Genomic DNA, 27,363 nt, shown 5'->3' with positions numbered 1-27,363 from the left:
AGAAGTCTGAGATATTTTTGATATATTGAAAAAGTTGGGAACTGCTTGGTTAAACCAGAGGAATTCTTTTCTAGAGACATTGCTGACATGTGTAAAAGACTGGTATAGATGATATTTTAGAGGCATATGTTGAAGTGAGGCTTTTTAGTCCTGTTAGATAGAGCTCCTAGGTTGTGGCAGTTTCCTATAAACACAGATAGATATTAATGGATATAAGCAGAATCGTGTGTTTTTTTTATCATCTCTGTGTGAGTTGTTTTTGATAAAATTTTATCCTCAGGTGACTTTTCTCTTAGACACACAATATATTTCTAGGTAGTTCATTACTTCTATGTATCTTCAGGTAATAGTTTTTCAATATCATTACTTTTTATTATCTCAGTGTAAAAAAAAAGGAAAGTAATTGCTGTAAAAAAAACTTTGTTATATTTCTTATGTAACCAAATATCTTGAGGAAAACCCAGTGATTGTTGATGTTTATGTTCTTCCTTGCTAGTATAGAAAATAGAAATTTGGCCTTGTAATACATAGTAGGATTTTAATTAATTCATTAATTTGGTAAGGGCCTATTTCCTTTTCTAGGAAAAAGGCATTGAAGTGATGTTTTCTCCTCACCCTTGTCCTACTTGGACCATTGATTGGAGTAGTCTTCCTGCAGCAGTGAGCCCAAAGGAAGGTGAGATTGTTTTTTTCTCTCCTTTAAATCTTACTCATAATCTGGATAGTTACTTCATTTCTACCTTCTAATTTTATAATCCTCTTTTTGGCTATATCTAAAATTCTGATTATTCTATCTTCATTAAGTTTTTATTTTATTATAAAATTTTTACATGTACAGTGGGGCCTTGACTTACGAGTGTCCCGACTAACGAGTTTTTCAAGATACGAGCCGTCTCTCGGCCAATTTTTTGCTTTGAGTTGCGAGCTAAAATTCGGGTTACGAGCCAGCTTCAGATACCCCACCACAACATCAGCCCAGCATCACATGTCTCACTTGTTCACTTTATGATTTGACATACAAGTAATTTGAGTTATGAGCTCTGTCACGGAACGAATTAAACTCGTAAGTCAAGGCCCCACTGTATAAATTACTCAGATTTAATATTTCCCACATTTTTCTAACATTTGCTAACATTTTTCTAACATTCATGTATTCCTTTTTTGCTTTGCTAAAGCATTTGAAGCAAATCCCAGGCACATGTCCTTGGATCAGGATTACAGTACAGACAGCTAAAAAATTTTTACATCTTAAATAATCATTATGACACATAATAAAAATTAACAAAAATTCCTTGATCATCTAATAATTAGTCCATAATTATTTCCCCCAATTGTTAAAATGTTGTTTGTAAAAATATATATATTTATAATTAGGTTTTTAGTTAAATATATTTTTCATTGCTATAAATTATATTTGGTTTGTTTTCCTTGCTCATGTTTCAATTTCCTCTTTTTATAATTTTTTAAACATGGTTATTTTATAGTATATTTGTTATTTCTAATAGCTGATATCAATAGAGATATAATTCTATTTGTTATTTCTGTTGATTTACTCATGTTTTCTTATTTTCCTGTTAGTTTTGTAATTTTAGATTGTGAATTCATTTTTAGGTTACCTAAATCTTTTGGAATCTTGTGGGGCTTTGTGAAGTTAAGAATAAATTCTCATAGAAGGGGTTGATAGTTGCTTTGCCAGGCATCTCAAGATATTTTAAGACCACTTAGCATTAATTTTTCAGCTTGAGATTCCTCAACATTTTCTATCAGGAGCTAAGGTTTAAACAAACAAGTTACCTATCATTTTCCTTTGCTGTTGAGTGGACTTTTTTTTTTAAATGCACCTTTTCATAGGGAATATAAGTTTTCAAGTTTCTCTTTTAATGTAGTGATACTAGTTCCAACTTGTCACCATGCTGGATAGGGATCAAGGACTAGCCTCTCTTCTTTGTCTTACTTTGGAAGCTTAGATTCTTATTATTAGCAAACACCTTCCAGGCAGCTGTGGTATCAGTTCAAAATTATTGTACTGCTTTTTAGTTTCTTAACCCCTTTTAAAGGCCTGATGGATTTTTCTCTGACTCTCAGAAATCCAATTAGAAATGTAAAGGATGATTTTTGAATTTTAAATATCATTTTAGATATTTTTATGTGGGGAGCTGTTTTATAACTCAGTGTGATATTTCTTTAATCGTTTATGTGCTCTTTGGTTTTATACTAAGCCAAATATAACTTGATTTTCAAATGCTCTCTGAAATCATGTGCCTTTCTTTTTCATATTCTCTTCTGTGATACTTCCTAATATTGCCTGAATCTCACTGGTCAGTTCTGTTCTGTCAAGAAAATAATTTAGGATTCTTTCAGAATGGAAACAGATTTTATTGAGCAGTTAAAAACTCTGCATCAATATTGTATTAAAATAAAATTCAAGCCCTAGCCAATTTGGCTCAGTGGCTAGAGTGTTAGAACATGACTGAAGGGTCCCTGGTTCGATTCTGGTCAAGGGCACATACCTTAGTTGCAGGCTCGATCCCGGGCCCTGATCAGGGATCATGCGGGAGGCAACCAATTGCTGTCTCTCTCGCACATTGATATTTCTCTCTCTGTCTCTCTCCCTCCTTTTCACTCTCTCTAAAAATCAATGGGAAAATATCCTTGGATCAGGATTAATAAAAAAATAAATAAAAATTCAATTTTGGTCTTTTATTAAGTATATAAAAATAGTAACTAATGACCTTGTTAATATTTTAATTATAACTATTTTTGAGATTTTGAAAAACTTGTTTGAAAACATTTGAAAAAGTTTAACAGTTTTTATTCTACTTGTAATTGGATTTTGTATACTCTTTGACTATAGTATAGATTTTGAACAAATTAAACCTAGAGTTTACTATAGCTTACTAAAATAAAAATCTAATTTTCATTAATATCTATCAAAAAATGAAAATAGAGTTTAAAAGTACCACATGTTTTGCTTATTCATAATTTACTATGAGGCCAAAATAACATTTTTAATTATTTATATGAGCAATCAATTACCAACTCAGAAGTCTGCATTAAGCATTCATGTCTGATTGTTTCACTGGTTAGAGTGCATATCTAATGAAGCTTCTGGAATTAATCACTCATTATATCCTTATAATGGATCACCTTGTTTACATAAATATTATGACAAAGATGAACTTATCACAGAGGAGATACATGGTCTACTCACATTTCATTTACTGTTTCTTAAAAAGTTTATAGTCTTGTTAAACTAAGCCAGAATTATAGCATTTTGTTTTTCTGTTTTCAGTTCTGGTGACATGGTAATAGGATTTTTGTGAAATTAAATTTATTATTTACTTAGGGGTGTGGAGGTCACTGTGAAAGTCATGATTGTGTTCTAGTACTTTTTTTTTTTTAAAGAAGAAATTGAATTGCAATAACTTATTCTTAGTATTTGGTTCATTTGGATGTTGCAAAGACTGACTCCTTATACTGAATTCATTGAATTACATCAAGATTTTGAAACATATAAAAATCATTCTCTTTACTAACAAAGTCTGTATTGATACTCATCATGGAGTCTAATATATTTCTTAAGCTTATCTAATCTTCTCTTCTCTGTTCTCACCCGTTCTCTCTCCACATCTTATGTACTATTCCCTTAACTCCAATGCTGTTTGGTTTTTGTTTTGTTTTGTTTTTTTCATTAAGTCTTCGGCATGGGCATGAAGTCAGCCTGCCTGAGTTTAAAACCTGGACTACTGACTAGCTACATAACCTGTATACCCAGATTCTCAACTTCTCTATGCCTCAATTGCTTCATCTGTAGAATGGGGATAATAGTGCCTATTTTATGAGATTGCTGGTATGACCAATGAATTAATGCAGGGTGGGGCAAGAGTAGGTTTATAATTGTGGGTATGTGAAACACAGACTTTAGTTTTATATTATTACTTATTAATTATTGCATTTTTTCCATATGAACACCTGTAAACCTACTTTTGCCCAACCCAGTATATAAAGCAATTAGTACAGTGCCTAGTAAAAAGTAAATGTTAAATAATATTAATGTAGTAGTCAGAATTAATCACTCTTAATATTCCTTTAGTACTCTCTTATACTTCATTTTGGTACTTATTATATGCTACTCATACACTGTAATTACTTATATGCATGTTTTCCTTCTCCAATAGACTGTGAACTCTTTGAATATAGGGTGTCTATGTATAAGTACTCAATACTTTTTTTAAAAAATATGTTTTTATTGATTTTTATTTTTTATTTTTTTAGAGAGAGAGGAAGGGAGAAGGATAGAGAGATGGAGACACCGATGAGAGACATGGATTGGCTGCCTCCTGTACACCCCCTACTGGGGACTGAGCCTGCAACCCGAGCATGTGCCCTCACTGGGAATCAAACTGGGGATGTCTTGGTTCATGGGTCAGTGCTCAACCACTGAGCCATACCAGCCAGGCCTCAGTACTTTTTTTTTTTTGACTCCTCACCTGAGGATATTTCTCCATTGATTTTTAGAGAGAGTGGAAGAGAGAGGGAAAGACAGAGAGAAACATCAATGTGAGAGAAACACATCGATTAGTTGCCTCCTACATGCACCCTGACCAGGGCCTGGGCTGAGGAAGAGCCTGCAACCAAGGTACGTGCCCTTGACTGGAATCGAGCCCGGGACTCTTCAATTTGCAGGCTGATATTCTATCCACTGAATCAAACCAGCTAGGGCCTCAATACTTTTTTTATTAAATTGAATTGAGACTACAAATCATTTTTTAAAATCTTTCAAAATTTCTGTTTAAAACAAGCAACTTGTCTCATATAGACTTAAAAGGTTAAAATAATTGAATTATTTAGTCTGAAGAAAGGAGACCTGAAGATTTAATATACATTATTATTATTATTATTATTATTATTACATTTTTATAGACTCTTTGGGAATAAATTGTAGGCATCACACCTCTAGTTCTAAATATTTAAATTTCTCCTTTAAGAACAAGGATATTCTCTTACATAACCATATTACAATTATCAAAAGGGGACATTTAATTTAGTACTATTATCTAATCTACAGTAGCTTGTGATACATTTGTCTTATCTTTTTAGTCTTTCTTAGTTGTTTCCTCCTGTTAGATTCAAGTGAGGCATTTTTGGCAGGAACACCACATGTGATGTCTGTCCCCCTCAGTGCAGGTATCGGGAAGCACACTATCTCAGTTTAGGCCAGTGATGTTAACTTGAACCGTTTGATCAAGGTGATGTCTGCCAGCTGTCTTTACTGTAATGTTACTGTTTTCCTTTATTAAATTGGTAAGTAGTTTGTGGAGAGATATTTGAGACTACATAATACATTTTTATTTTTTCAAAATTTTACTCACTAGTTTACATTAATTTAATGCTTCTTGCCTGGATCTTCTCAGTGCAGTAGGAGACTGTTGGTTGAAGATTTTCTGTCAGTGCACATGACTAAAATATTAACTTAAACATTTCATGCTTCGTGTTTTATAATTTATCATATACGGAACCATCTGATCACAACTATCTGCGACTCTATACCCTTAAGAACTGTGACTCTATACCCTTAATTCAAAGATGAAAGTCACTGCAAACAATCTGGCATTCAACTTAATAGGTGTATTTTTACATCTTAGTAGGTAAATACTGATATTGAATTTTAAAAAACCCAGACAAATTTTGTGGTGTTGGATTGATTAGAATTACAGGTATAAGTATAAATTCATCCTGTTCAATATATATAGATAACAGACATAGATATATAGGTTCAGCAATAGATATGTGTGCAATAGATCAGCAATAGATACTGATAGCCACAAAAAGATAAATTTTCAACTCTCACCTTTCTATATTTATTAGTGTTCACTCTACTGTAAGAAAGTTTTCCTTACATATTTATTAGTTAAATTATCAGTATTAACTTACGAATTTTTATTTTCTAAGTGAGTTATAATTCATCACTGTCACTATTTATTTCAGTGCTCAAGTTTTCCTGGGTTTTGAGTCCCATCCAGCTGGCTTTTGATCCTTTGAAAATGTCCCAATTATTCTATGACCACTTGCTGAATTTCTGGCATAATGAAGAATTACCAGCTCATTTTGCCATTTTCCTGCCCCAAGCCTAGATTTAACTGCTTCTCTGAGAAACCCTGGTTCCTTTTAGTGGAGAATGGTTTTAGAAACTAAGATTTGGACACCAGATGTGCTCATTGATAATGAAGTGTTATTGCTTCTAGGTCCTCTCAGCAGGGTAGTATGTATACATAGGTCTGTTAGGAAATAGATGTATGTATACATACATATATATACATACACATAATCATACATCATATCTATTGCTGTACCTATATATCTATGTCTGTTATCTATATATATTGAACAGCATGAGTTTATACTTATACCTGTAATTCCACTCCAACACCACAAGATTCTTCTTAGTTTTTTGAATTCAATATCTGTATTTACTTTTTCTAACAGCAAAAATTGTAGCGCCCAACATCACATATGTATTTGCTCATTTGTTGAGTTCTATAATATATGAACAATAATTTCAGAATTGCCATACTCAGAATTTCTGTATTTTTCCCTATGAAAAAATACACCTACTAAGATGAATGCCAGATGGTTTGCAGTGATTTTCATTTTGAATTAGGGTATATAGTCACAGTTCTTACATAGATAGTTGTGCTCAGATGGTTCTGTATAAGATAAATAATAAAACATGAGGCATGAAAGGTTTAAGTTAATATTGATTATGTTCACTGAATCTTCAATCAACAGTCTCCTCCTGCACTGAGAAGATCCAGGCAATTGTATCTCTCCATTACTGTTTGTCCTCAAATAACAGTGATTTTCTACTCTAATGAACTAGGATAAATGTGTGAGCCTGAAGACTCCCTTTTGTTAAGTTCAGGAGTACATTTCTTTTTGCCCTATGACATTTTGCCCTTTGAGTATGAAGGTGGGAATAGATACAGTTTTTGCCTTAAGACCTAGAATAGAGCCATTCCCTTTAGACAGTATTTCCCTGTGGTCTCTCTGTTCACAAGTGGTTTTTAGTCTCTGTTTCCTTTATTAGGAGTTGCTCCTAGCCCAGAATAACCATGTCAGTCATATAGGAGGGAGGAGAGTCAGAAGATGACCTTATCCTATATAATAAAGAGCTAATATACAAATGGTCACACCATAACAGCTCCGACACTCAACACAAGGGAGAGAGAAGGGGGGGCCAGCCAGGCACAAATGAGCTCGTGAGAGAGGAATGGGGACCAGCCAGGCTGCGACCCAGGAGAGGGACAAGCCGTCCACCCTGTGGTCCCAGGCACCAGCGCCTGCGCCTGCGGCCCAGGAGAGGGACAAACCGCCTGCCCTGCGTTCCCAGGCGCCAGCACCTGTGGCCCGGTAGAGGGACAAGCCACCCACTCTGCGGTCCTGGGTGGCTGCGGCCTGGGCGAAGCTGCCCACCCACGGTTCCCAGCAGCTGCAGCCGGCCAGGGCAAAGCCAGTCCGGGTCTTGGGTGCCTGCAACTGGCCAGAGGAGGGAATCCTGGGTCCTGGGTGCAGGGCGAGGCAGAGGCGGTTAGGGTCAGGGGAGCAGTTAGGGGTAATCAGGCAGGCAGGCAGAGGTGATTAGGGACCATCAGACAGGCAGAGGGGTTAGGGGCGATCAGGCAGGCAGGCAGGCGAGCGGTTAGGAGCTAGCGGTCCCAGATTGCTAGAGGTAGTCGGACATCCGCCGGGGGGTCCCAGATTGGAGAGTGTGCAGGCCAGGCTGAGGGATCCCCCACCACCACCATGCACAAATTTGTGCACTGGGCCTCTCCTCTAAAGGAGACAAGAACATAGTTGCTTAGGTGTTGTTCCAGTTATAGTCTCTTTTATTCTTATATTTAAAGTTCCACTGTTTTATTTTTATTTTATTGATTTTTAGAGGGAGGAAGGGAAAGAGAGTGAGAGAAACATTGACGTGAGAGAGAAACATTAATCGGTTGCCTCTCACACTCACCCTAAGTGGGGATGGAACCCTCAACCTGGGTACGTGCCCTGACCAAGAATCGAACCTGCCACCTTTGGTGTACAGGATGATGCTCCAACCAACTGAGTCACACGAGCCAGGGCTGAAGTTCCAGTGTTTTAGAAGTATGGCCCAATTAGGTGTACCTGAGGTTTTGGTTTTGCTTTGGAGCTACATGAAAGCATCATCTCCTAGGGAGACTGATCTGGAGGTAGTGCATAAAAACTTTCATCACTACCTATTTACCCTCACCCACTGCCACTCAGTTTAGAGTATATACGTGTTAGTTGAGATAAAAGGAAACATTGAATGGCACAGTATTACTAGGAGATTGTAAGGTTTCTCTTTTTTAGAGGTTTTCAAACCCAGTAGATTTTATTTGCTTGTGATAGGCATATATGAATGATTAGAATAAAAATTACAAACTGGTATGGTCTAACAAGTTTTATATAAGTCACTGACTGAATTCATGGTTCTGAGGGAATATATAATTTTTCAATCCTAGTGACAGATTATACTCTCTTAATAGCAAGGTATTTTTTTAAATCAACTTTTATATATAACAATTATAGATGACTAAGATTTTAAATTTTAAAGTTTATCCTGATAAGGATCATTTATATAAATACCCTTCTTTTTTTCAATTTGTTTTCTGTGTACTATTTGGGATTGAAAGGAATGAATTGATCCTTGACATTAGGAAACAATAGAAAACAAGATACTGATATATGATATCACTAGTAAAAATTGACCTCAATGCAAAATCTGTGCCCTTACCCCCACCCTTTTGTTGTATGCTTCTATAAACCAACAGTATCCCCCTTCTTTTCTTATTTCAGCAGAAGTGATTTGGGTAAACAAGGGAAGAATGTAGGTAAACAAGGGAAGAATGTCTTTGGAGAGGGTTGGATCTAAGGTGGACAATGGAAGGACTAAGCTGAGTTTTCCCCCATCAGTAATTTCTTAACCAGCTTCTTACCAGCTCTCAAGGACATGGTAAATAGCATTATTTATTGTTATTTATTCCCTAAGGCCAGGGATTCTAAGAGTTCACCATAACAAGAATTGTCTCGCCCACAATATAAATAGTGTCATCCTTTGGGGAATCCTATATAATAAAAGCCTAATATGCTAAGTGTCCTGCCGGCCGGTCAGCCATTCAACCACTTAAAATGTAATATGCTAGCCCTAACTAGTTTGGCTCAGTGGATAGAGCGTCAGCCTGCGGACCGAAGGGTCCCAGGTTCGATTCCAGTCAAGGGCATATACCTTGGTTGCGGGCACATCCCCAGTAGGAGGTGTGCAGGAGGCAGCTGATCGATGTTTCTCTCTCATCGATGTTTCTAACTCTCTATTCCTCCCCCTTCCTCTCTGTAAAAAATCAATAAAATATATTTTAAAAATGTAATATGCTAATAATATGCTAAGGCCGCTCAACCGTTCGCTATGACGTGCATGACCACCAGGGGCCATTCAGTTGACTGGTTGACCAGTGGCTATGATGTGCACTGACTACCAGGGGCAGATAGTACCAGTCAACCAGTCACTATGACATGCACTGACCACCAGGGGGCAGACGCTCCGACCTGTAGGTTAGCTTGCTGCTCTGGTCTGACTGATCGGGACTGAGCGAGACGGGCTGGACATTCCTGGGACCCCTCCCATGGTCCCTTCCTAGCTGGCCAGTCTCCTGCATCCTACCCCAGCCCCGATCGTGCACTGGTGGGATCCCTCAGCCTGGCCTGCGCCCTCTCACAATCTGGGACCCTTCGGGGGATGTCGGAGAGGCGGTTTCGGTTGATGGCAGGATGACTGGTCACTATGACGTGCACTGACCACCAGGGGGAAGACGCTCAACAAAGGATCTTCCCCCAGTGGTCAGTACGCTCCCATAGGGAGAATGCCGCTCAGCCAGAAGCTGGGCTCACGGCAGCACTAAGGATGTCTGACTGATGGCTTAGGCCTGCTCCCCATGGGGATCGGGCCTAAGCCATCAGTTGGACATTGCCCGAGGGCTCTCAGACTGCAAGAGGGCACAGGCTGGGCTGAGGGATTCCTCCCTCCCCCCGAGTGCACAAATTTCGTGCACTGGGCCTCTAGTCTAAAACATAAAAGCTTGTTTTAGGGCCTCAGCTGGGTGTAAGGATGCTTCATTATCCTAACCAGGGATCCTCACGGCCCACGGGCCACATGCAAATACAAATATTGTATTTGTTCCCGTTTTGTTTTTTTACTTCAAAATAAGATATGTGCAGTGTGCATAGGAATCTGTTCATAGTTTTTTTTAAACTATAGTCCGGCCCTCCAATGGTCTGAGGGACAGTGAACTGGCCCCCTGTTTAAAAAGTTTGAGGACCCCTGTCCTAAACCATTGCTTTTCAAACGAGGGACAACCATCAGAATCATTTAGAAGGCTCGTTAAAACTGAATGCTGGGCCCAGTCCCAGGGCTTCTCATGTAGGTCTGAGATGGGCCCTAGTATTTGCATTTCTAAGAAGTCTCCAGCTAATGCTGCTTCTGCTGCTTTGGAGACCACACAATGTGAAGTATTATCCTAGGTAACTGATACAGTGCATAATGGGGCTGCTTTGATTTCAAACTTTTACCACCAAAATAAGATGAACAACAAGATTAAAGTTTTCTAAAATTATTCTTTACAACATAAAAACTTATTTATTTATTTATTTTTTTGCTTTTAGCATGGAGTACATCGAATATAAGAGCTTGTGCATACCTCTGATCCATTTAGTAACATTGACACATTCTACTTTAAGCTAATTATATTAGCAAATATGGATGGAAGTGGAAGTATCTTGGTAATGTAAATAAAAATAACTCTCAAGAATTTCTTTTTTCTGAAATACAAGTCTCAGATTCTAATTTTTTTCCAAAAATAACATTTGTTTTCTGATTTTTAAAAAATGGTTCTGTGGTGAGAAACATAAGGATATAAGCTCCCCAACATTGTGTTATTTTTTTTTTGTTTACATTGAGTAACTTTAGATTATAAGATGTTATATTTTGAACATTTTGGCATTTAAAATACTAAAAGCACACAAAGAGAATGAGATCTGGGGGGAAAAATCCAAATATAAATGTTTTTCATTTCTCTAAGTTATACTTAGCTATGAAATCCAAAACCTGACCATATTTGACTCAAAACTCTGCACATTTATGACTATTTTCCTTCTTTACAAGGGTGAGGTTTTCAACAAGCATTTTGGTGCTTTACCAAAAAGTAATATAATCTTTCATGTAAAGTGAATTTTAATCTGAAGCTAAAAGTCTCTAAAAGATAGTATATGTAGACAGAATTTATATTAAACTAGAGGCCCGGTGCACGAAATTTGTGCACAGATAGGGTCACTAGGCATGGCTGGCGATCAGGGCCAATCAGGTTCCCCCTGGTGGTCAGTGCAATCCCACAGGGGGAGCACCACTCAGCCAGAAGCCAGGCTCCTGGCTGGCGAGCACAGCAGCGGTGGCAAGAGCCTCTCCCACCTCCCTGGCAGCACTAAGCATATCCAACTGGCGAGAAGTGGGACTAAGCTGGCAGTTGGACATCCCCTGAGGGCTCCCAGACTGCGAGAGGGCACAGGCTGAGCTGAGGGACAGCCCCCATCCTCCCCCCCCCCGAGTGCACCAATTTCGTGCACCAGGCCTCTAGTGTATTATGCTATTGTATTACTAGAGGCCCAGTGCACAAAAATTTGTGCACTCGGTGGGGAGGGAGAGTCCCTCAGCCCGGTCTGTGCCCTCTCACAGTCTGGGACCCCTCGGGAGATAACGACCTGCTAGCTTAGGCCTGCTCCCAGGTGGCAGAGGGCAGGTCCAATCCCTAGGTGCAGCCCCTGGTCGGGCTCAGAGCAGGGCCGATTGGGGATTTGGGACACCACCCCGTCATGCACAGAGCAGGGCGGATCGGGAGGTTGCGATGCCACCCTCAGTCACGCTCAGGGTAAGGCCGATTGGGGGATTGGAGCACCTCCCCCTGTCACACTCAAGGCAGGGTTGATGGGGAGGTTGGGGCGCCACCCTCTATCACCCACAGAGCAGGGCCGATCAGGGGGTTGAGGCGCCGCCACTGTCACACTCAGGGCAGGGCCGATGGGGAGTTTATGGCTCTACCCCGTCACACACACAGCAGGGCCCGTGTGTGTGTGTGGGGGGGGGGGGTGGCGGGGGGGTTGGGGCGCCACACCCTGTCACTCACAGAGCAGGGCCGATCAGGGGGTTGGGGCGCCGCACCCTGTCACACAGCCACAGGGCGATCAGGGGTTTGGGGAGCTCCCCCCTGTCACGCACAGAGCAGGGCTGATCAGGGGGTTGGGGTGCCTTCCCCAGTCACGAACAGAGCAGGGCAGATAGTAGGGAGGTTGTGGCTCCACCCCCTGTCACACCCAGAGCCGCAGGGTGATCAGGGGGTTTGGGTGCTGCCCCTGTCACACTGATCCTGGTGCCGGGAGGCCTCGTGGCTCCGCTAATCCCGGTGCTGAGAGGCATATTACCCTTTTACTATATAGGATAGAGGCCTGGTGCATGGGTGGGGGACAGCTGGTTTGCCCTGAAGGGTGTCCTGGATCAGGGTGGGAGTCCCCACTGGGGTGCCTGGCCAGCCTGGGTGAGGAGATGATGGCTGTTTGCAGCTGGTCACACACCCTTCAGGGTGGGGGTCCCCACTGGGGTTCCTGGCCAGTCTGGGTGAGGGGCTGAGGGCTGTTTTCAGACTGGCGGGTGACTGAAGCTCCCAACTGCTCCTTTTTTTCTTTTTTCTTTTTTCTGGACCAGCTTTAGCTCTGGCTCCAGCTCTGAGGCCTCTGCTGCTGAAAGCAGGTATCTGGTTTGTTTGGGTTCTATAATCGAAACACTGTATCAACTCCAGCTCTGAGATCGAGGCTGGCTGAAAGCAGGTTTCTGGGGTTTTGTTTAGCTTCTATATTTGTAACAATGTTTCAGACTGCAAGCTCAGAGGCCGGCAAGGCAGGCAGGGAACGTTGGTTTCCTCCGTCACTGAAGCAAGCAAGCCTCATGTTAACTTCAAGCTGTTTGGCTGCCGGTGCCATCTTGGCTGGCAGTTAATTTACATATCGCCCCGATTAGCCAATGGGAAGGGTAGCGGATGTACGGCTAATTACCATGTTTCTCTTTTATTAGATAGGATGTATATGAATGATATAGAGCAGAACATGTGGTAAATTTATTTTTTCTAGTAGAAAGTTAGAGAAGTCGATGAGACTAATAGATGGAATTGAAACTGGCTGAGAGCTGGGTAAACTTTTACTAGGCAAATTCTTCTAATTACTATCGTATTAGGTATCCTATATAATAAAAGGCTAACACGCATATTGGCTGAACTGCAGAATGACCAGTCACTATGATGTGCACTGACCACCGGGTGACAGACACTCAATGCAGGAGCTGCCCCCTGGTGGTCAGTATGCTCTCATGGCCGGGGGGGGGGGGGGGGGCGGGTTTGGAATTCTGCTCAGCCAGAAGCCAGGCTCACGGTGAGCGCAGCTGTGGTGTTGGGAGCCTCTCCCACCCTTGGGGCAGCTCTAAGGATATCCAACTGCCAGCTAAGGCCCTGGGTCACAAGTAAATAATATTGAACTATTTCTCAGCTCTTTTCAAAATATTTACCAGAAAACTGGAGATCGTTTATAATTTAAATGATAGTTTGATCCAAGGCAAGAACTACAAAGACACCTCAATATATTTCTTTTGTAAAAAACAGCAATGCAATGCTAATATACATAGATAAACATTGATTTTTCACTTTTTGGGGCGGGGGTGGGGAGATTAGTGCCCTTCTAATTTTTATTGTTGAAAGTATTATATATGTCCCCATTTTTCCCCCATTGACTCCTTCTAGCTCACCCCCAGACTTTCACTTTGATAGTCCATTTCACAGGTTGCTATCCTCAAACTTCCAAAGAAATTAAGAAAGTCAAACATAATTTGAGTTTCTTTATATCAGCATTGTTTCAAAATAGTGATTAGTGTGGTCTAGGAATAGCTTAAGTATTAGTCCTGGCTGATTGTTTGCACTAGGGCTGCTGCCCTGACAGAAAACTTCAGGGTTCCTTGAGAATGTCACTATGCTTTTTATAGAGGTGGGCAAAGTTTACAGAGTTTATTCTTGTATTCTTATTTGTTAATTTTTGTATTATTTTCCATACGAACAAGTGTAAACTTACTTTTGCCTACCCTGTATGTTGCGGTGATAGGGGTGTTGTGTTCATGAGAAGTAGAGAAAGTTATTTCATACTGAAAGCTTAACGTCCAGTTGCAATTATATATTTGCATTTTAAAGTACTGAAAAGTGGGACTGAGTATTTTGCCTGCCAAAATGGCTGAGTGAATGAGTTTATTTTGAATTTTAAATCAGCTCAGGTGTGGAAATGATAGTTGTATAACATTGTACTGCTAACTAAATCGTCTGGAACCCACTTTGCTGTAGACAAGACCTGAAAAGGAGTAACGAAATTAAATTCAAATTTAATTACTTCAAAGCCCTCAAGGCAAAAATAAGTGCAGCAATTCTTTAATTAGTGGGACTATTGCTAAAATGGGCTCACAGCTTTGGTACTTTAAATAGCACTGGGCTTACTGGGTTTCTTGTCTTTCTATTTTCCTTCTGTTTTTAAGCTATGGGACCAGATTGTCTTCTTAGGAAAATACAGTGTAATTTTTTTAAAAAATTTAATAGTGTAGTATGCTTAACTGTGGCATGTGATTAAAGAAAAAAAGATAAAAGTCTTTTTTTTTTTCTCTTGGAGTTAGATTTCACTATAATGCTTCCCAGTAATATGTTATGCTTTGTTCTACCCTCTAGGGTTAGACTTCAAAACGCTATTTATAGACCATGTTTTTAAGTACTTTGTAAGCAGAACCCATGATGACTGATTAACCAAGAAAGTTTTAATGGCTAGTTTATCTAGGGTAGATTATATAGAATCTTCTAAGGGTATTGCTTTTTAAAACAAAATAAAAGTATTTGACATGAGAAGCATGTAGGCAATTATATAATTTTTCTGAAGTTTATTTCAACTAGGTCATATGAAGGGTATAATAATTATTTGGGATTCTTTTGTCTGTATACAAATGAAAATATTGAGAATTTATTGAACAATCAAGGAGATTTGGGTCTATTCCTGACTCTGCTAAGTCATTTATTATATCACTAGAGACCCAGTGCATGAAATTTGTGCACGGGGGGGGGGGGGATCCCTCAGCCTGGCCTACACCCTCTCACAATCCAGGACCCCTCCAGTGATGTCTAACTGCAGGTTTAGCCCCAATCCTGAACCTGTAGTCAGACATCCCTCTTGCAATCTGGGACCGCTGGTTCCTAACTGCTCGTCTGCGTGCCTGCCTGATTGCAACTAACCACTCTGCATGCCTGCCTCATCACCCTTAACCACTCGTCTGTCTGCCTCATTGCCCCTAACCACTCTGCCTGCCTGCCTGATCGCCCCTAACCACTCACCTGCCTGCCTGATCACCCCTAACCACTCACCTGCCTGCCTGATCACCCCTAACTGCTTGCCTGCCTGCGCAATTGCCCGTAACTGCTTGCCTGCCTGCCTGGTCACCCCTAACCCCCTCAGCCCCTGCCACAGTGGCATCATCTGGAAGGATGTCTGGAATGATGTCTGGAAGGTTGTTCGGCTGTCCAGTCTAATTAGCATATTATGCTTTTATTATAGACTAGAGGCCTGGTGCATGAAATTTGTGCCCCGGTGAGGGGGGGGGGGGATCTCCCTCAGCCCAGCCTGCACCCTCTCAAATCTGGGACCCCTCGGGGGATGTTCAACTGTGGGATCAGGCCTAAACTGGCAGTTGGACATCCCTCTAACAATCTGGGACTGCTGGCTCCCAACCGCTCGCCTGCCTGGCTGCCTGATTGCCCATAACTGCTTCTGCCTGCCAGCCTGATCACCCCCTAACCATTCCCCTGCTAGCCTGATTGATGCCTAACTGCTCCCCTACTGGCCCAATCACCCCCAACTGCCCTCCCCTGCCAGTCTGGTCACTCCTAACTGCCCTCTCCTGCCGGCCTGGTCCCCCACAACTGCCCTCCCCTGTAGGCCTGGGTCCCCCGCAACTGCCCTCCCCTGCAGGCCTGGTCGCCCCCAACTGCCCTCTCCTGCTGGGCTGGTTGCCCACAACTGCCCTCCCCTGCCAGCCATCTTTTGGTGGCCATCATTTGACCACATGGGGGTGGCCATTTGTGCGAGGGTGTGATGGTCAATTTGCATATTACCTCTTTATTGTATTGGATGAGGCCAGTTTGAAAGTTTCCATGGTTTAATTTTAGGAATATTATGAATTTACTAATAAGAAACCTTAAATTATCTATTCGAGAGTGAATGTTGCTAAGCATTAGTATGTCTCAGAGATTGAATTGCTTCAAAAGGTTGAAATAGAATTTATGTAACAAAACACTTATTTCTGACAGCCAGCATCAGGCAAGGGTGTAGAAATGTAGTTGGGTTGGTACTCTTTTAATTCATCAAGACCTTTCTGGTGAATAGATCTGCAGCATCAATCTAGTGCTGCTCTGCTTCTAATAGCACCCACATTCGCCTCAGCTGGAGATGTGTGTCCAGTCATGATAAGACTTTTCCTAAGAAGTTCTTTTTTTCTTTTCTTATGAGTTTTTCCAATGATTTCAATGACCACAGGCAATGGGTACCATAATAATAGTGTTTGATGTTTTAGAATGAGGCAGCTGTGGATGAAAATTCACAGAGATTTTACATTAATTGTTAATGGGTGAATTTTTAATAAGTGCCCATTTTAAGTGGAACAAAACTTACTGTTTGTATAATGCAGTAGCAGAGAAGATGGGAAAGAACCTTTGCTCTAAAACAAAGATACCTGCAGTAAAGTATTTAGTTCCAGTCTTTAACAACATTTAAAATGAAGACAAATGGACAGACAACCTACAACATTTGCAGCTATTTGCAGAGCTATATAGAAACTGAATATATAATTGCTCTGAAAGCCCTGAAAGAAGACTTCTGTTTATAATTAATGCAAAACCAGCCCTGATTTAATTCCATTTTGTACATTTGCAAAGAGGTGTTTCCTTATACAGCTTAGCGCCTGGATTGCCTTTCCGAACTACTTTTGAATATTTCACACTATTGTACTGGTAACTTCGTTTTTAAGCTTACAAACTCTTAATATTGCTAAACTTTCAGGATGTATATTTTAAAAATTAAAAATGTTTATAATCACATTTAGGAGACAGGGAAAACTAATGATGTAGATCCTTATTTTTCTTCTAATGGAAACTAATTACTGTTCTTCATTTCAATTTAAATTGTCTATGCTATTGGAGACAGCTATGATTAAAATAAGCTTGACTAAACAATGAGCTATTTTATTCAGAGCTTTGAACAAGCTTCTCTTGGCATCCAAACCCGTTCATTATTTTTATCTAATTAGGACTAACTCACATTGGAGAGCCACCTGAAGCAAGGAAATTTCCCTAATAGCTATGCAATTGCAATAGCTCACAGATATGCAACAATACAGTTGTTCATGATCAAATCATCTTAAGAATTAAAAATAAATTATCCTTAACCATAGTACAAAAGTGTAGTCATAAACAGAAAACTGTCATTTAAATCGCATAAGTATACAATATAAGCAATCAGTAGCATCATGTTTCTAGATATAAATTTTACATACTTATTTGTGGAAAAGTATTCAGTTAGTTTTTGTGTTGAATCCAGTGATTATATTAGAAAATTGACTGTATTCTATACACATAAGTGCAAACTTATATACTTCTTAGGAAAAAATACCTAGAAATTTTACATATGATTACATAGCAAATATTTTATACAACTAAGGTAAGTTCAATTCCCAGGACAACTCCTTGTCCTAAAAACAAATTTGTTAAATGATGGTTTTACTCTGACTTGGCTATGGCAATGAAAAAAACAAAAGTATTTTTGTGGCAGTGTACATATCTAACTAACTAGATATCAAAAACTATGGGATTTAGTGTATGTGGGGGGAGATTAGGTAGGGCCAACTCCCTTCCCTTTTTTAAAGCTGTATTAACTACATAACTCTATGTCCTTGGGGACTTCTTTACGCTTAAATTTTTTTTTTCAGCAAAAGAAGGAAAGGAAAGAAAAGCTGCCAAAGGCAGCATTAAAGAAAATTTAGAAAATTGCTTTCCAGTCATGCCCATCTGCTTTCATCTAATCTGAATGATTTACTATAAAATCAGGTAATTGTTGGATTAATCTATGATCTAACAAAAAAGATGTTTTACAATAATTTTCTTTGTTTATAAAATAAGTGCTTTGGATAAGCTTCTTTCAAGTGACCTTAAATCTCATTAGTAGGCAATATTTAAATTTAGACAGCTACTTTTCTCTAGGTACTAGATTCTGACTTATACCCCAATCAAACTCTTTTAAAAAGTCATTGTATGAGTCAGATTCCCAGTGGGAAAAGATGGACATTCAAATTGGGACCATTTGAGGAGGATTTATATGTAGAGAAATTCATTACGAAGTTATAGTCAGGGTGTCTTGAGCCATAAAGGGAAAGGGCAGGAACTTGTGGTGAGGAGCCACAGAGCTGTTTCCACCTCGAGGCCTTGGCTGGACTGGGAGAGAGAAAGAAAGTCCAGTATAACAAGCTGCTCTGAGAGGGTAGTAACCTTCACGCAAGAGACTCAGGACTGCAGGGGTGTGATTGAGAGGGAAAGTACCTGCCTCATCCACCTTTGCCATCACCATCCAGGTGATCTCCTGCTGGGCTCCTCAGGCCCAACCCTTCCAGATGGCAGAGGGCAGGGAAGCCTGTGGGTGCAGCCGTGCAGGACAACTTCCAGGCAGAGTGGCGGCAACCCTAAAATGTCCTGCAAAATAGTTATGGAAATGAGATACCATCTACCGTATGAAAATTTGAGGCTCAAGGAGTGCTTAAGCAACATGTATTGTGTAAAACACAATCAAGACACATTGTCTGTCAATCAGCCGAGCCCAGAACTTGAGTCCTACATTCTTAGGCTTTGTAATTATGACACCGTCGTCTTGTACAGCATCTGTGTGGATCCTGGGTGTGAAGTTACTCTGATTTGTATTGCTATTGTCTTAGTGGAGTTAATAAAATTTGAAATTAATCTGGGGGTGGAGGTTCCCATACTAGAGGAAATGTTTTGATATAGTAGTATGTCCCACAAAACTTATTTCAGACCATACTCTTAATGGCCTGAAAATTACTTTCAGTGACCGTACCTATTACAGAGAATTGCTGTTTAATATGATTTTTCTTAAGTCCTGGAGTTGACCTCTAATTATCAGAGCCTACTAAAGAGGCTTAAAATTTGGAACTCATATGATTACAATTAAAAGCAGCATATATAACTCATATTAAGAATTCCCGTTCTCAAGATGAGTTCTACCCTTCGTTGTAGGAATATGGTTACTTTTCACATTTCCAGCTGTTTTCCTACCATGTTCTTTCACTGTGCTGTTAAGACCGCCTGGTCATATTGCAGTGGTTGTTCACTTGTAGAGTGCATTTGCATGCTACTAAAGGGAAGGGTGGGAGATTATGGAGCATTTCTTCAAATTCTGCTCACATTCTGGAAACTCATGAGCACAAAGCTTGCTCTGAAATTAAAAATCTTGCTTGTGAACAGTAAATTTTGTGCATTTCTCACATAAATGGTTCCCCTTGTGTTCTAGGACTCTTCTCCATTCTCATATGGCCTCTGCTGTTAGCAGTAATGAGTAGACTTATACTCCAAACAGTTGTATTTTTGTAGGTTATTGCTAAGGTCTTTTATATCTCTGTATTAAGGAACGGGAATGACCAATGTCAACCAGGCTTTTCTGCTGCATCTGTGACTATGATATTTAATTGTAAGTGCTGAATTGCACCCAACTTATCTCATAAGGAGGTTCATTCCTTTGATATTTTAAGAGTGAGAGGCCTTTGTTAAGTTTGAATGCTTATAGAATAGAAAAGGTGCCGAAACAGTTTGGCTCAGTGGATAGAGCATCGGCCTGCAGACTGAAGGGTCCCAGGTTCGATTCCGGTCAAGGGCATGTGCCTTGGTTGCGGGCACATCCCCAGTGGGAGATGTGCAGGAGGCAGCTGATCGATGTTTCTAACTCTCTATCTCTCTCCATTCCTCTCTGTAAAAAATCAATAAAATATATTTTTTAAAAAAAAAAAAAAAAGAAAAGGTTCTAATTTTAAAAGAAAACAATTTCAACAAAAATGCAGCATTTTTAAAAAGAAAGTAATAAACTAATTAGTAAAAGTATCCTAGCTTTATAAATAATTTCATTGGATCTTTAAACCTTTTCCTATACTCTTTCCTTTTGTCAGTGTGATAGAACTTGTCATTTAATGTCAAACCATATTAAGAATTCACCTACTTCATATATTTATAGCATTTACTTTGAAAAACAATGTAAAAAAAATTTGAGATAATACAACCATCCCCTAATATAACTACTTATTTAATGATTCTATAATATTTCACCAAGAAGACTTAATATATTTTGCTTAATTATCTGCAGTTGAATATAAAGTTGCTCTTAACCAGGGGTGGGCAAACTTTTTGACTCGAGGGCCACAATGGGTTCTTAAACTGGACCGGAGGGCCGGAACAAAAGCATGGATGGAGTGTTTGTGTGAACTAATACATCTTAACACTGCTGCTGGTGAAGGAGCGAAGGGGAGAGCAAGAGAACCCTCCGCTCTTTCGGCTCCATGGGCCGGAAAGAACAGCCAAACGAGCCAGATCCGCCCGTGGGCCGTAGTTTGCCCATGGCTGCTTAACTATCACAGTGCAGATAACACTACAATGAAAACATCCTGCACATCGCTTTTTCTATACTTTGAATTTTTTCCTGAAGTGAGATGATAGGGTCAAAGGATATGAAACTTTTGTTGCTTATGATACATATTGCTAAATTAATTTCCAAAAGGGTTTTAGCTAGCTTATTTTACCATCAGCAAATTTTAGGAGCCATTGCTTCACCCCACTTTCACTGGCATTCGTTCATCAAATATTTTTTGGTAATTTTTACAGGCTAATGGGGATAACTTGTTTTGTATTGTGTTATATTTCATCATAGCAGGGTTGAATATTTGCACTTATTTTGCTTAATCTCTGTTTTTTGTCAATGAGTTTCTTAATAAAATAAATATATTAATCATGTTTATTTGCTAAATATATTTTTCTTAGAATATTGTTGGCCTTTTTTATTGGTTAACAACATGTTTTTCTTAAAGCTGAGAAATTTCACAGGTTTTAGTTCCATAGCGAACTGTAGCAGAAGTGGGTGGGCAGTTTCTGTAGGTTCTTAAGAGGGTGACTGTCTCAGACAGACTGAGCAATAATAATGTAGAGCCTGTAAGTAGAGTCAGCTTTCAATGGTAAGATCAGGAATCTGAGAATAGTTTTAAGCTGCATGTATTTTATTTTATTAAGTTCCTATTTGTTCTGCCTTAACTATTTAGCAAAGTCTTTTTTAAAATATCAACCTGTCTCCATTGTGATAATAAAAGCCCAAGAAAGATTTATTGAAAGTAACATACCTCAGGAAGGCAGATGTGGTCATTCAAGTCAACCCCACTTGAAAGATAAAGCTTAAGGGGACAGAGTAGAGGCCACTAGGTCCAGTTGCCCCTTAGTCCTGTAGGGTTAAATGTTAGTTGTTTTTAGTTTCATTAAAGAAGGAGATTCCCTTACCAGATGGTATCTCTCTTACCCCCACCCCCTTCCCCAACAGACTGAGTTTTTTGAGGGCAAGGAGCTCTAACTCCTGAGCTCTTATGGCTGAGTGACCAGCATGAGCAAGGCATGAATGAGTACTTGAATGAAATAATGAATGAATTTCAGGGTGAAAACAGTATGAGAGGCAGTGGGAGTTGAACATATAATGCTGAAACTGACCACTGAGTGTCCTAGGGGGGAAAAATAAATTAAGAATTATCTCTAAGATCTGATTTTTTCAAGTTTACTGAAAATAATAATGTCTGCAAACAGCTCTGTAGAGTTAGAATAGAAATGGTTCTTCCTCCTGTGGAGGCCATCTCATTGGGTCTGAAGCAGTGCTGAGACAGGAAACGTGTGCTCTCAACCTTCGCAGCATGAAGGAGACGGGTTCAGAAAACTGTAATGCAAAAAGAAGAAAAAAGGCATGGAGTGGAGGTTGGGGTGGAGAATTCAGGTGCAAAATGCAGTGACTTCTAAGGCAGTAAGAGTGGCTTCAAGAGATTCTCCTCACACTAACCTTGTAGAATCTGTTTCAGCAGTAGGGTTTCCTGTTAGAAGCCCATAGGAAGAGATATGGCCAACAAATCTGTGTTGTTTTGGAATAGATGTCTTCTAGAGCATTCTTTTTAAAGAAAACAATTTAAAAGCATCATTTTTTAAAGGTCCTTATTTTCTACGAGACTTTGATCTTACCAGCTAGATTTTGGCAACTATATTACATTTTAGGAACATAATTTCTGTGGTTTAAGAGAATTGGAAGGACTGAATTGGAAAGACTGAAGGAGTAGGTGCTGTAAAAGGCTAGAAAGGAAAGAGATTAATTTTTGGTTAGGAAAGATGTCAAGCAAGTCCTGAATTTGGGCTTGAAACTGAATAAACATTAGATTAAAAGAAAGCAGAATGTGAAGTATTTCAGTGAAAGGGAACAGCATTAATAAGACTGCAGAGGATGGATAGAAAAGGGAATTTCAAATGGAAGAAAACTAGTTTTATGAAGTAATGCCAGCTATGGGTGGATTGGTAAAATGGGGTCAACTCATTGAGAGCCTTTAAGATCATAATTGGGTTTTTTTCCCCATAATAAAGGCCAATTTTTATGGCATTTGTGGGGGATGCGGGGAGCCTAGGTTGCTGTTTCTCTTTGATTTAGAAACATTTTCATTGGTTTCAGAAATCTTCATAAAGACCAGTAGTAACTAATGTTATATATCCCTTTTACTTTTACATGTTATTTACAAAAAATGAACTTCCTGGAGAGATCAACAATACTGATAAAATCAATTCATTTTCTGGCCCAATAGACACTAGTGACATTCTAGAATATAAGCACCAGAGACCAGTGGCTTGTCTATTAAAGAAAAACAAACAAAACAGAATAGTTCATCTTTCCTTGGGAAAAGGCTCTAGCAAATTTACTGTATTTATTGAATGTAAAGCAATGTTTGTCTGGGCTTCTTGACTCAGCAAACCTTAATTTGACTTTGCCTATAGTTTTGTTTTTAATATATTTTTAATGATTTCAGAGAGGAAGGGAGAGGGAGAAAGAGACAGAAACATCATTGATAAGAAAGAATCATTGACTGGCTGCCTACAATAGGATCCCTACTGGGGATTGAGACTGCAACTGGGGCATGTGTCCCAACCGGGAATCGAACCTTGACCTCCTGATTCATAGGTTGATGCTCAAGCACTGAGCCATGCAGGTTGTGCTGCCTGTAGTCTTTCACCCAAGGACACAGCATTTTATGGACTCCTCCTTGACTCCACCATTTGGTTCATGATATAATAAAATCCTGGTACCTGTGTGCAGTTGACTGCTGTCAGGCTGTTCTACTGTTTGTGGAGTGTAGCAATGCAGATCTATACTATGGAAAGAAATTTGACCAAAAGCACATGGAAAGAATTCCACCTGCTACTTTTTTAAGGGTTCATTAGGCTCTTAGTGTGATTTAAATCTAAGTCACCTATTTGTGTCTGTGTGCTTAATCACCCTCAATTTAGTCGTGTTAGAGAGGGGCTGGGTAGTGCTGAGCACCACTCCCCCTCCCCCCTCCACCAGCCCCATTCTTCCCACGGGAGATAATTCCTCACAGGTTCTGAATAAAACAGCAACACATTCTTTTGCTTTCTTGTCATATTGGAAGTGTCTTCAGTCCCCTCCAGATTTCAAGTGTTTTCCCAAAAGAATTTTCCATATGGAAAATAGTCCTCTCTTGAATAATTTTTATCACCTAATAAGTGATGCAGATTAGGACTGTCAGCACTGGGGTTTGTACCTGACTGAAGAGGGAATATGAGTGGCAGATAGTGGCAGTAGGTTATATATTTAAGCCGTCAGCCTGACATTGCAGATAAATATTTTCTAACTTGATTAGTTTTCCCCCACCTGCTTTTTTTATGATATTCTGAGCACTTACTTGTAAAGCCAAACTAACAACAGTTTATTTGGAGTTAGCTGCTATTTCTAGGTCAGTTAACACATCTGATTTAAAAGCGATAAACACTGAAAGAGGTGGAAAGTGATTCCGGAGTGGGTAGGTCCAAGTAGATGCAGTTTTGTACCTGACCTGGCTAATCTATTACTTCGCAGAGTGCAGGAGCAGGTGCTGATATTTCCCCGAACAGCAGTCTGGCGTGTTTGGCAGGATATGCTTAGTGCAGTGTGAAATTGGCATTTCCGAGCTCCGGGCTGCCATTTACAGTGACCGGTTTCTGTTGATGAACTCTTTGCTTTCTTTACTTACAGACCCACAGAAGCTTTTAAAAATTCTCAGTTTTAAATTGATTCATGCCTTCATTTCAGATAAGGTTGTTTGAATGCTCCTGGATATTTCTATTCTTGAGTGTAATATCTATTGGGCAGTGTCTTCCATTTCACTTTTTCCTGCATGTTTCTCAATACAAAGAAATTGTAGATTTTAAAAGGTCATTTAGGCAATTCAGCTGTTTGCAGTTATGAACAGACTTAATTCATCCCAGACAAGTATAATCTTTCTTATTAAAAAATGTATTCTAGGTACAAACTTCCAGTTATAAAATAAATCATGGGGATTTAATGTTCAGCATGGTGACTATAGTTAATAATACCGTATTGCATATTTGAAAGTTTCTAAAAGTAGATGTTAAAAGTTCTCACCACAAGAAAGAAAACTTTTTTGTAACTTATACCATGGCAGATGTTAACTAGACTTATTATGGCAATCATTCAGATACAAATATCAAATCATTATATACCTAAACTTAATATGTTATATGTCAAATATAATGTTATATGTCAATTATACCTCAATAATATGTCTAAAGATACCTCTATATATCTATATCTATCTGTTCTAAAGTTAAATGAGTTTAAGAATAAGTATCTGCTAAATATCTAGCATGATATCTCTCTTATTTATATGATGAATAAGATAAACCTATGAACTAACATCAAAATGTTGCTACAATATCAAACCTGTCACAATTTCTCCTTTTATTGTAGAAGGCTCCTCAACTTGGAAATTTTACATAAGCAGATCAGTACTTAATAGTGCAGAGGATATTAAGATTCCTTCTAAAATGTTTTTTATGAAGTTCTTGATTGTTAGTTCACCATAAAGACATCTTTGTAAGGATGAAGCAAAACAGAAATAAGTAAAAAGGGAACAATTATACATCAGAATTTAAGAGTTGAGCATCTTCCTCACAGTTAGCTGGAACCATGAATAGAAGGAGTGTGCTGAGACACATCCAGAAACAGAGAGGGGAGAGAAGCAATACCGTGGCTTCTCCTTCCTCCTACTATCCATCTTCTGCTAGTGCCACCGGGCCAAAATGCTAGAGGCAGAGAGCATGGGAAATAGAATTGAAGTGTCCTGCTAGAGCAGCAGTTCTCAACCTGTGGGTTGCGAACCCTTTGGGGGTCGAACGACCCTTTCACAGGGGTCGCCTAAGACTATCGGGAAACACATATAATTACATATTGTTTTTGTGATTAATCACTATGCTTTAATTATGTTCAATTTGTAACAATGAAAATACATCCTGCATATCAGATATTTACATTACAATTCATAACAGTAGCAAAATAGCAGTTATGAAGTAGCAACAAAAATAATTTTATGGTTGGGGGTCACCACAACATGAGGAACTGTATTAAACGGTCGTGGCATTAGGAAGGTTGAGAACCACTGTGCTAGAGAGAATAGAGCCAGTAGCCAGGGAATGGACTAAGACCAAATTAGCAAGTGATTGACTCAGATGCTAAGACATCAGTTTGTTCTTACTTGATTAATTTCATTTTACTCATGATATGTATGTAATGATGCACTGCTATAAATAACATTTATGTCTATGGATTCATACAATGAGTTTTAGGCTTTAAAAAAAACCCTACCTTTCTCTCATGTTGTAATTACATAGATGTGCCATGATTTATTTAACCATTTTCTTCTTGTTGAACATTGAGATTGCATTAGATATTTTGCTATTATAAATTACTCTGCAGTGACTAGTTCATGCATATGTCCTTTCTCCCATATTGTTTTAATTATTATTTTAAACATTATATACCCAGAAAATGGATTTCTGTGCCAAAATCATGAGCACATTTATGTCTTTTGTTGTTTATTACCAAATTGCTTTTCTACAACATTTTTCCAGTATCCGAGTATCAACATTCAATAGAATCAATTTTAGTGACTTTTATCTATATTGGATTAGTGCATTTAAAAATCTTGCCGCCAGTGTAGTTAACTGGTTTTTAGTTGTTGGCTCTTTGTTTATTAGGATGGTGAATAATCCTTATTTTTCGTGTGTTTATTGACTAGATGCATTTTTTCTTTGATGAAGTACTTTATTTACATTCTTAAATATTCTTCTAACAAGTTTGCTAAAACTATAGATTGAAGAAGCCAGAGAACAATTTAACATGAAGAGAAAAAATAAGCAAAAGCTACAAGCCTTGTCTTTAGGTCACATAGCCTAGCTGGTGGACTAGACTAAAACATCCTGGAAGATCCTCTAAAGTAGTGGTTCTCAAACTTCCGAATGCCATGACCCTTTAATACAGTTCCTCATGCTGTGGTGACCCCCAATTTCATTGTTACAAATTGAACATAATTAAAGCATAGTGATTAATCACAAAAACAATATGTAACTATTATGTGTTTTCCGATGGTCTTAGGTGACCCCTGTGAAAGGGTCGTTCGGTCCTCAAAGGGGTTGTGACCCACAGGTTGAGAACCGTTGCTCTAAAGCAACTGTAGCCAATCTTTCCGACCTCACGGACCACCAGTGGCCCATGGACCACCAGTTGGCAACCACAGCTTTAAAGAATATTTTCTAAGTCATCCACCCTGACTGGTTCCCTTGTCAGTTCACAATAACACCATCCTTTGTCTTTCTCTCTTTACCCTTAGAACTAAGGGGTGGGGTGTCCCTCTTTCAAAAACCAAGCAGTTAATTTCTTAAAGCTTGGTCTTATATTTTATAAAAACTTGAACATGTTATAAGATTGGAGCAAATGATCAAAGTTTTTCTTTTTCATGAGGGAATGCTGTAGTTCTTACTTTTTTCTTTTAATTTAAAA

The 27,363-nt window shown here is 39.2% G+C and overlaps 1 protein-coding gene across 1 annotated transcript in view; it reads left to right on the top strand.

Moving 5' to 3' along the window:
* The window catches only part of GSTCD (glutathione S-transferase C-terminal domain containing), a 141,436-nt gene that overhangs the window by 22,568 nt on the left and 91,505 nt on the right, over nt 1-27,363 (top strand). Inside the window, exon 5 of the mRNA XM_036344123.1 lies at nt 583-676. Coding sequence (XP_036200016.1) covers nt 583-676 — 94 coding nt within the window. The remainder of the gene's footprint in view (nt 1-582; nt 677-27,363) is intronic.

This window comes from Myotis myotis, unplaced genomic scaffold (genome assembly GCF_014108235.1).
Source record: "Myotis myotis isolate mMyoMyo1 unplaced genomic scaffold, mMyoMyo1.p scaffold_m19_p_1, whole genome shotgun sequence".
In the NCBI taxonomy this organism is placed as follows: domain Eukaryota; kingdom Metazoa; phylum Chordata; class Mammalia; order Chiroptera; family Vespertilionidae; genus Myotis; species Myotis myotis.
The sequence above is the reverse complement of the archived record's forward strand: the minus strand, read 5'-3'. Positions and strand labels throughout refer to the sequence as shown.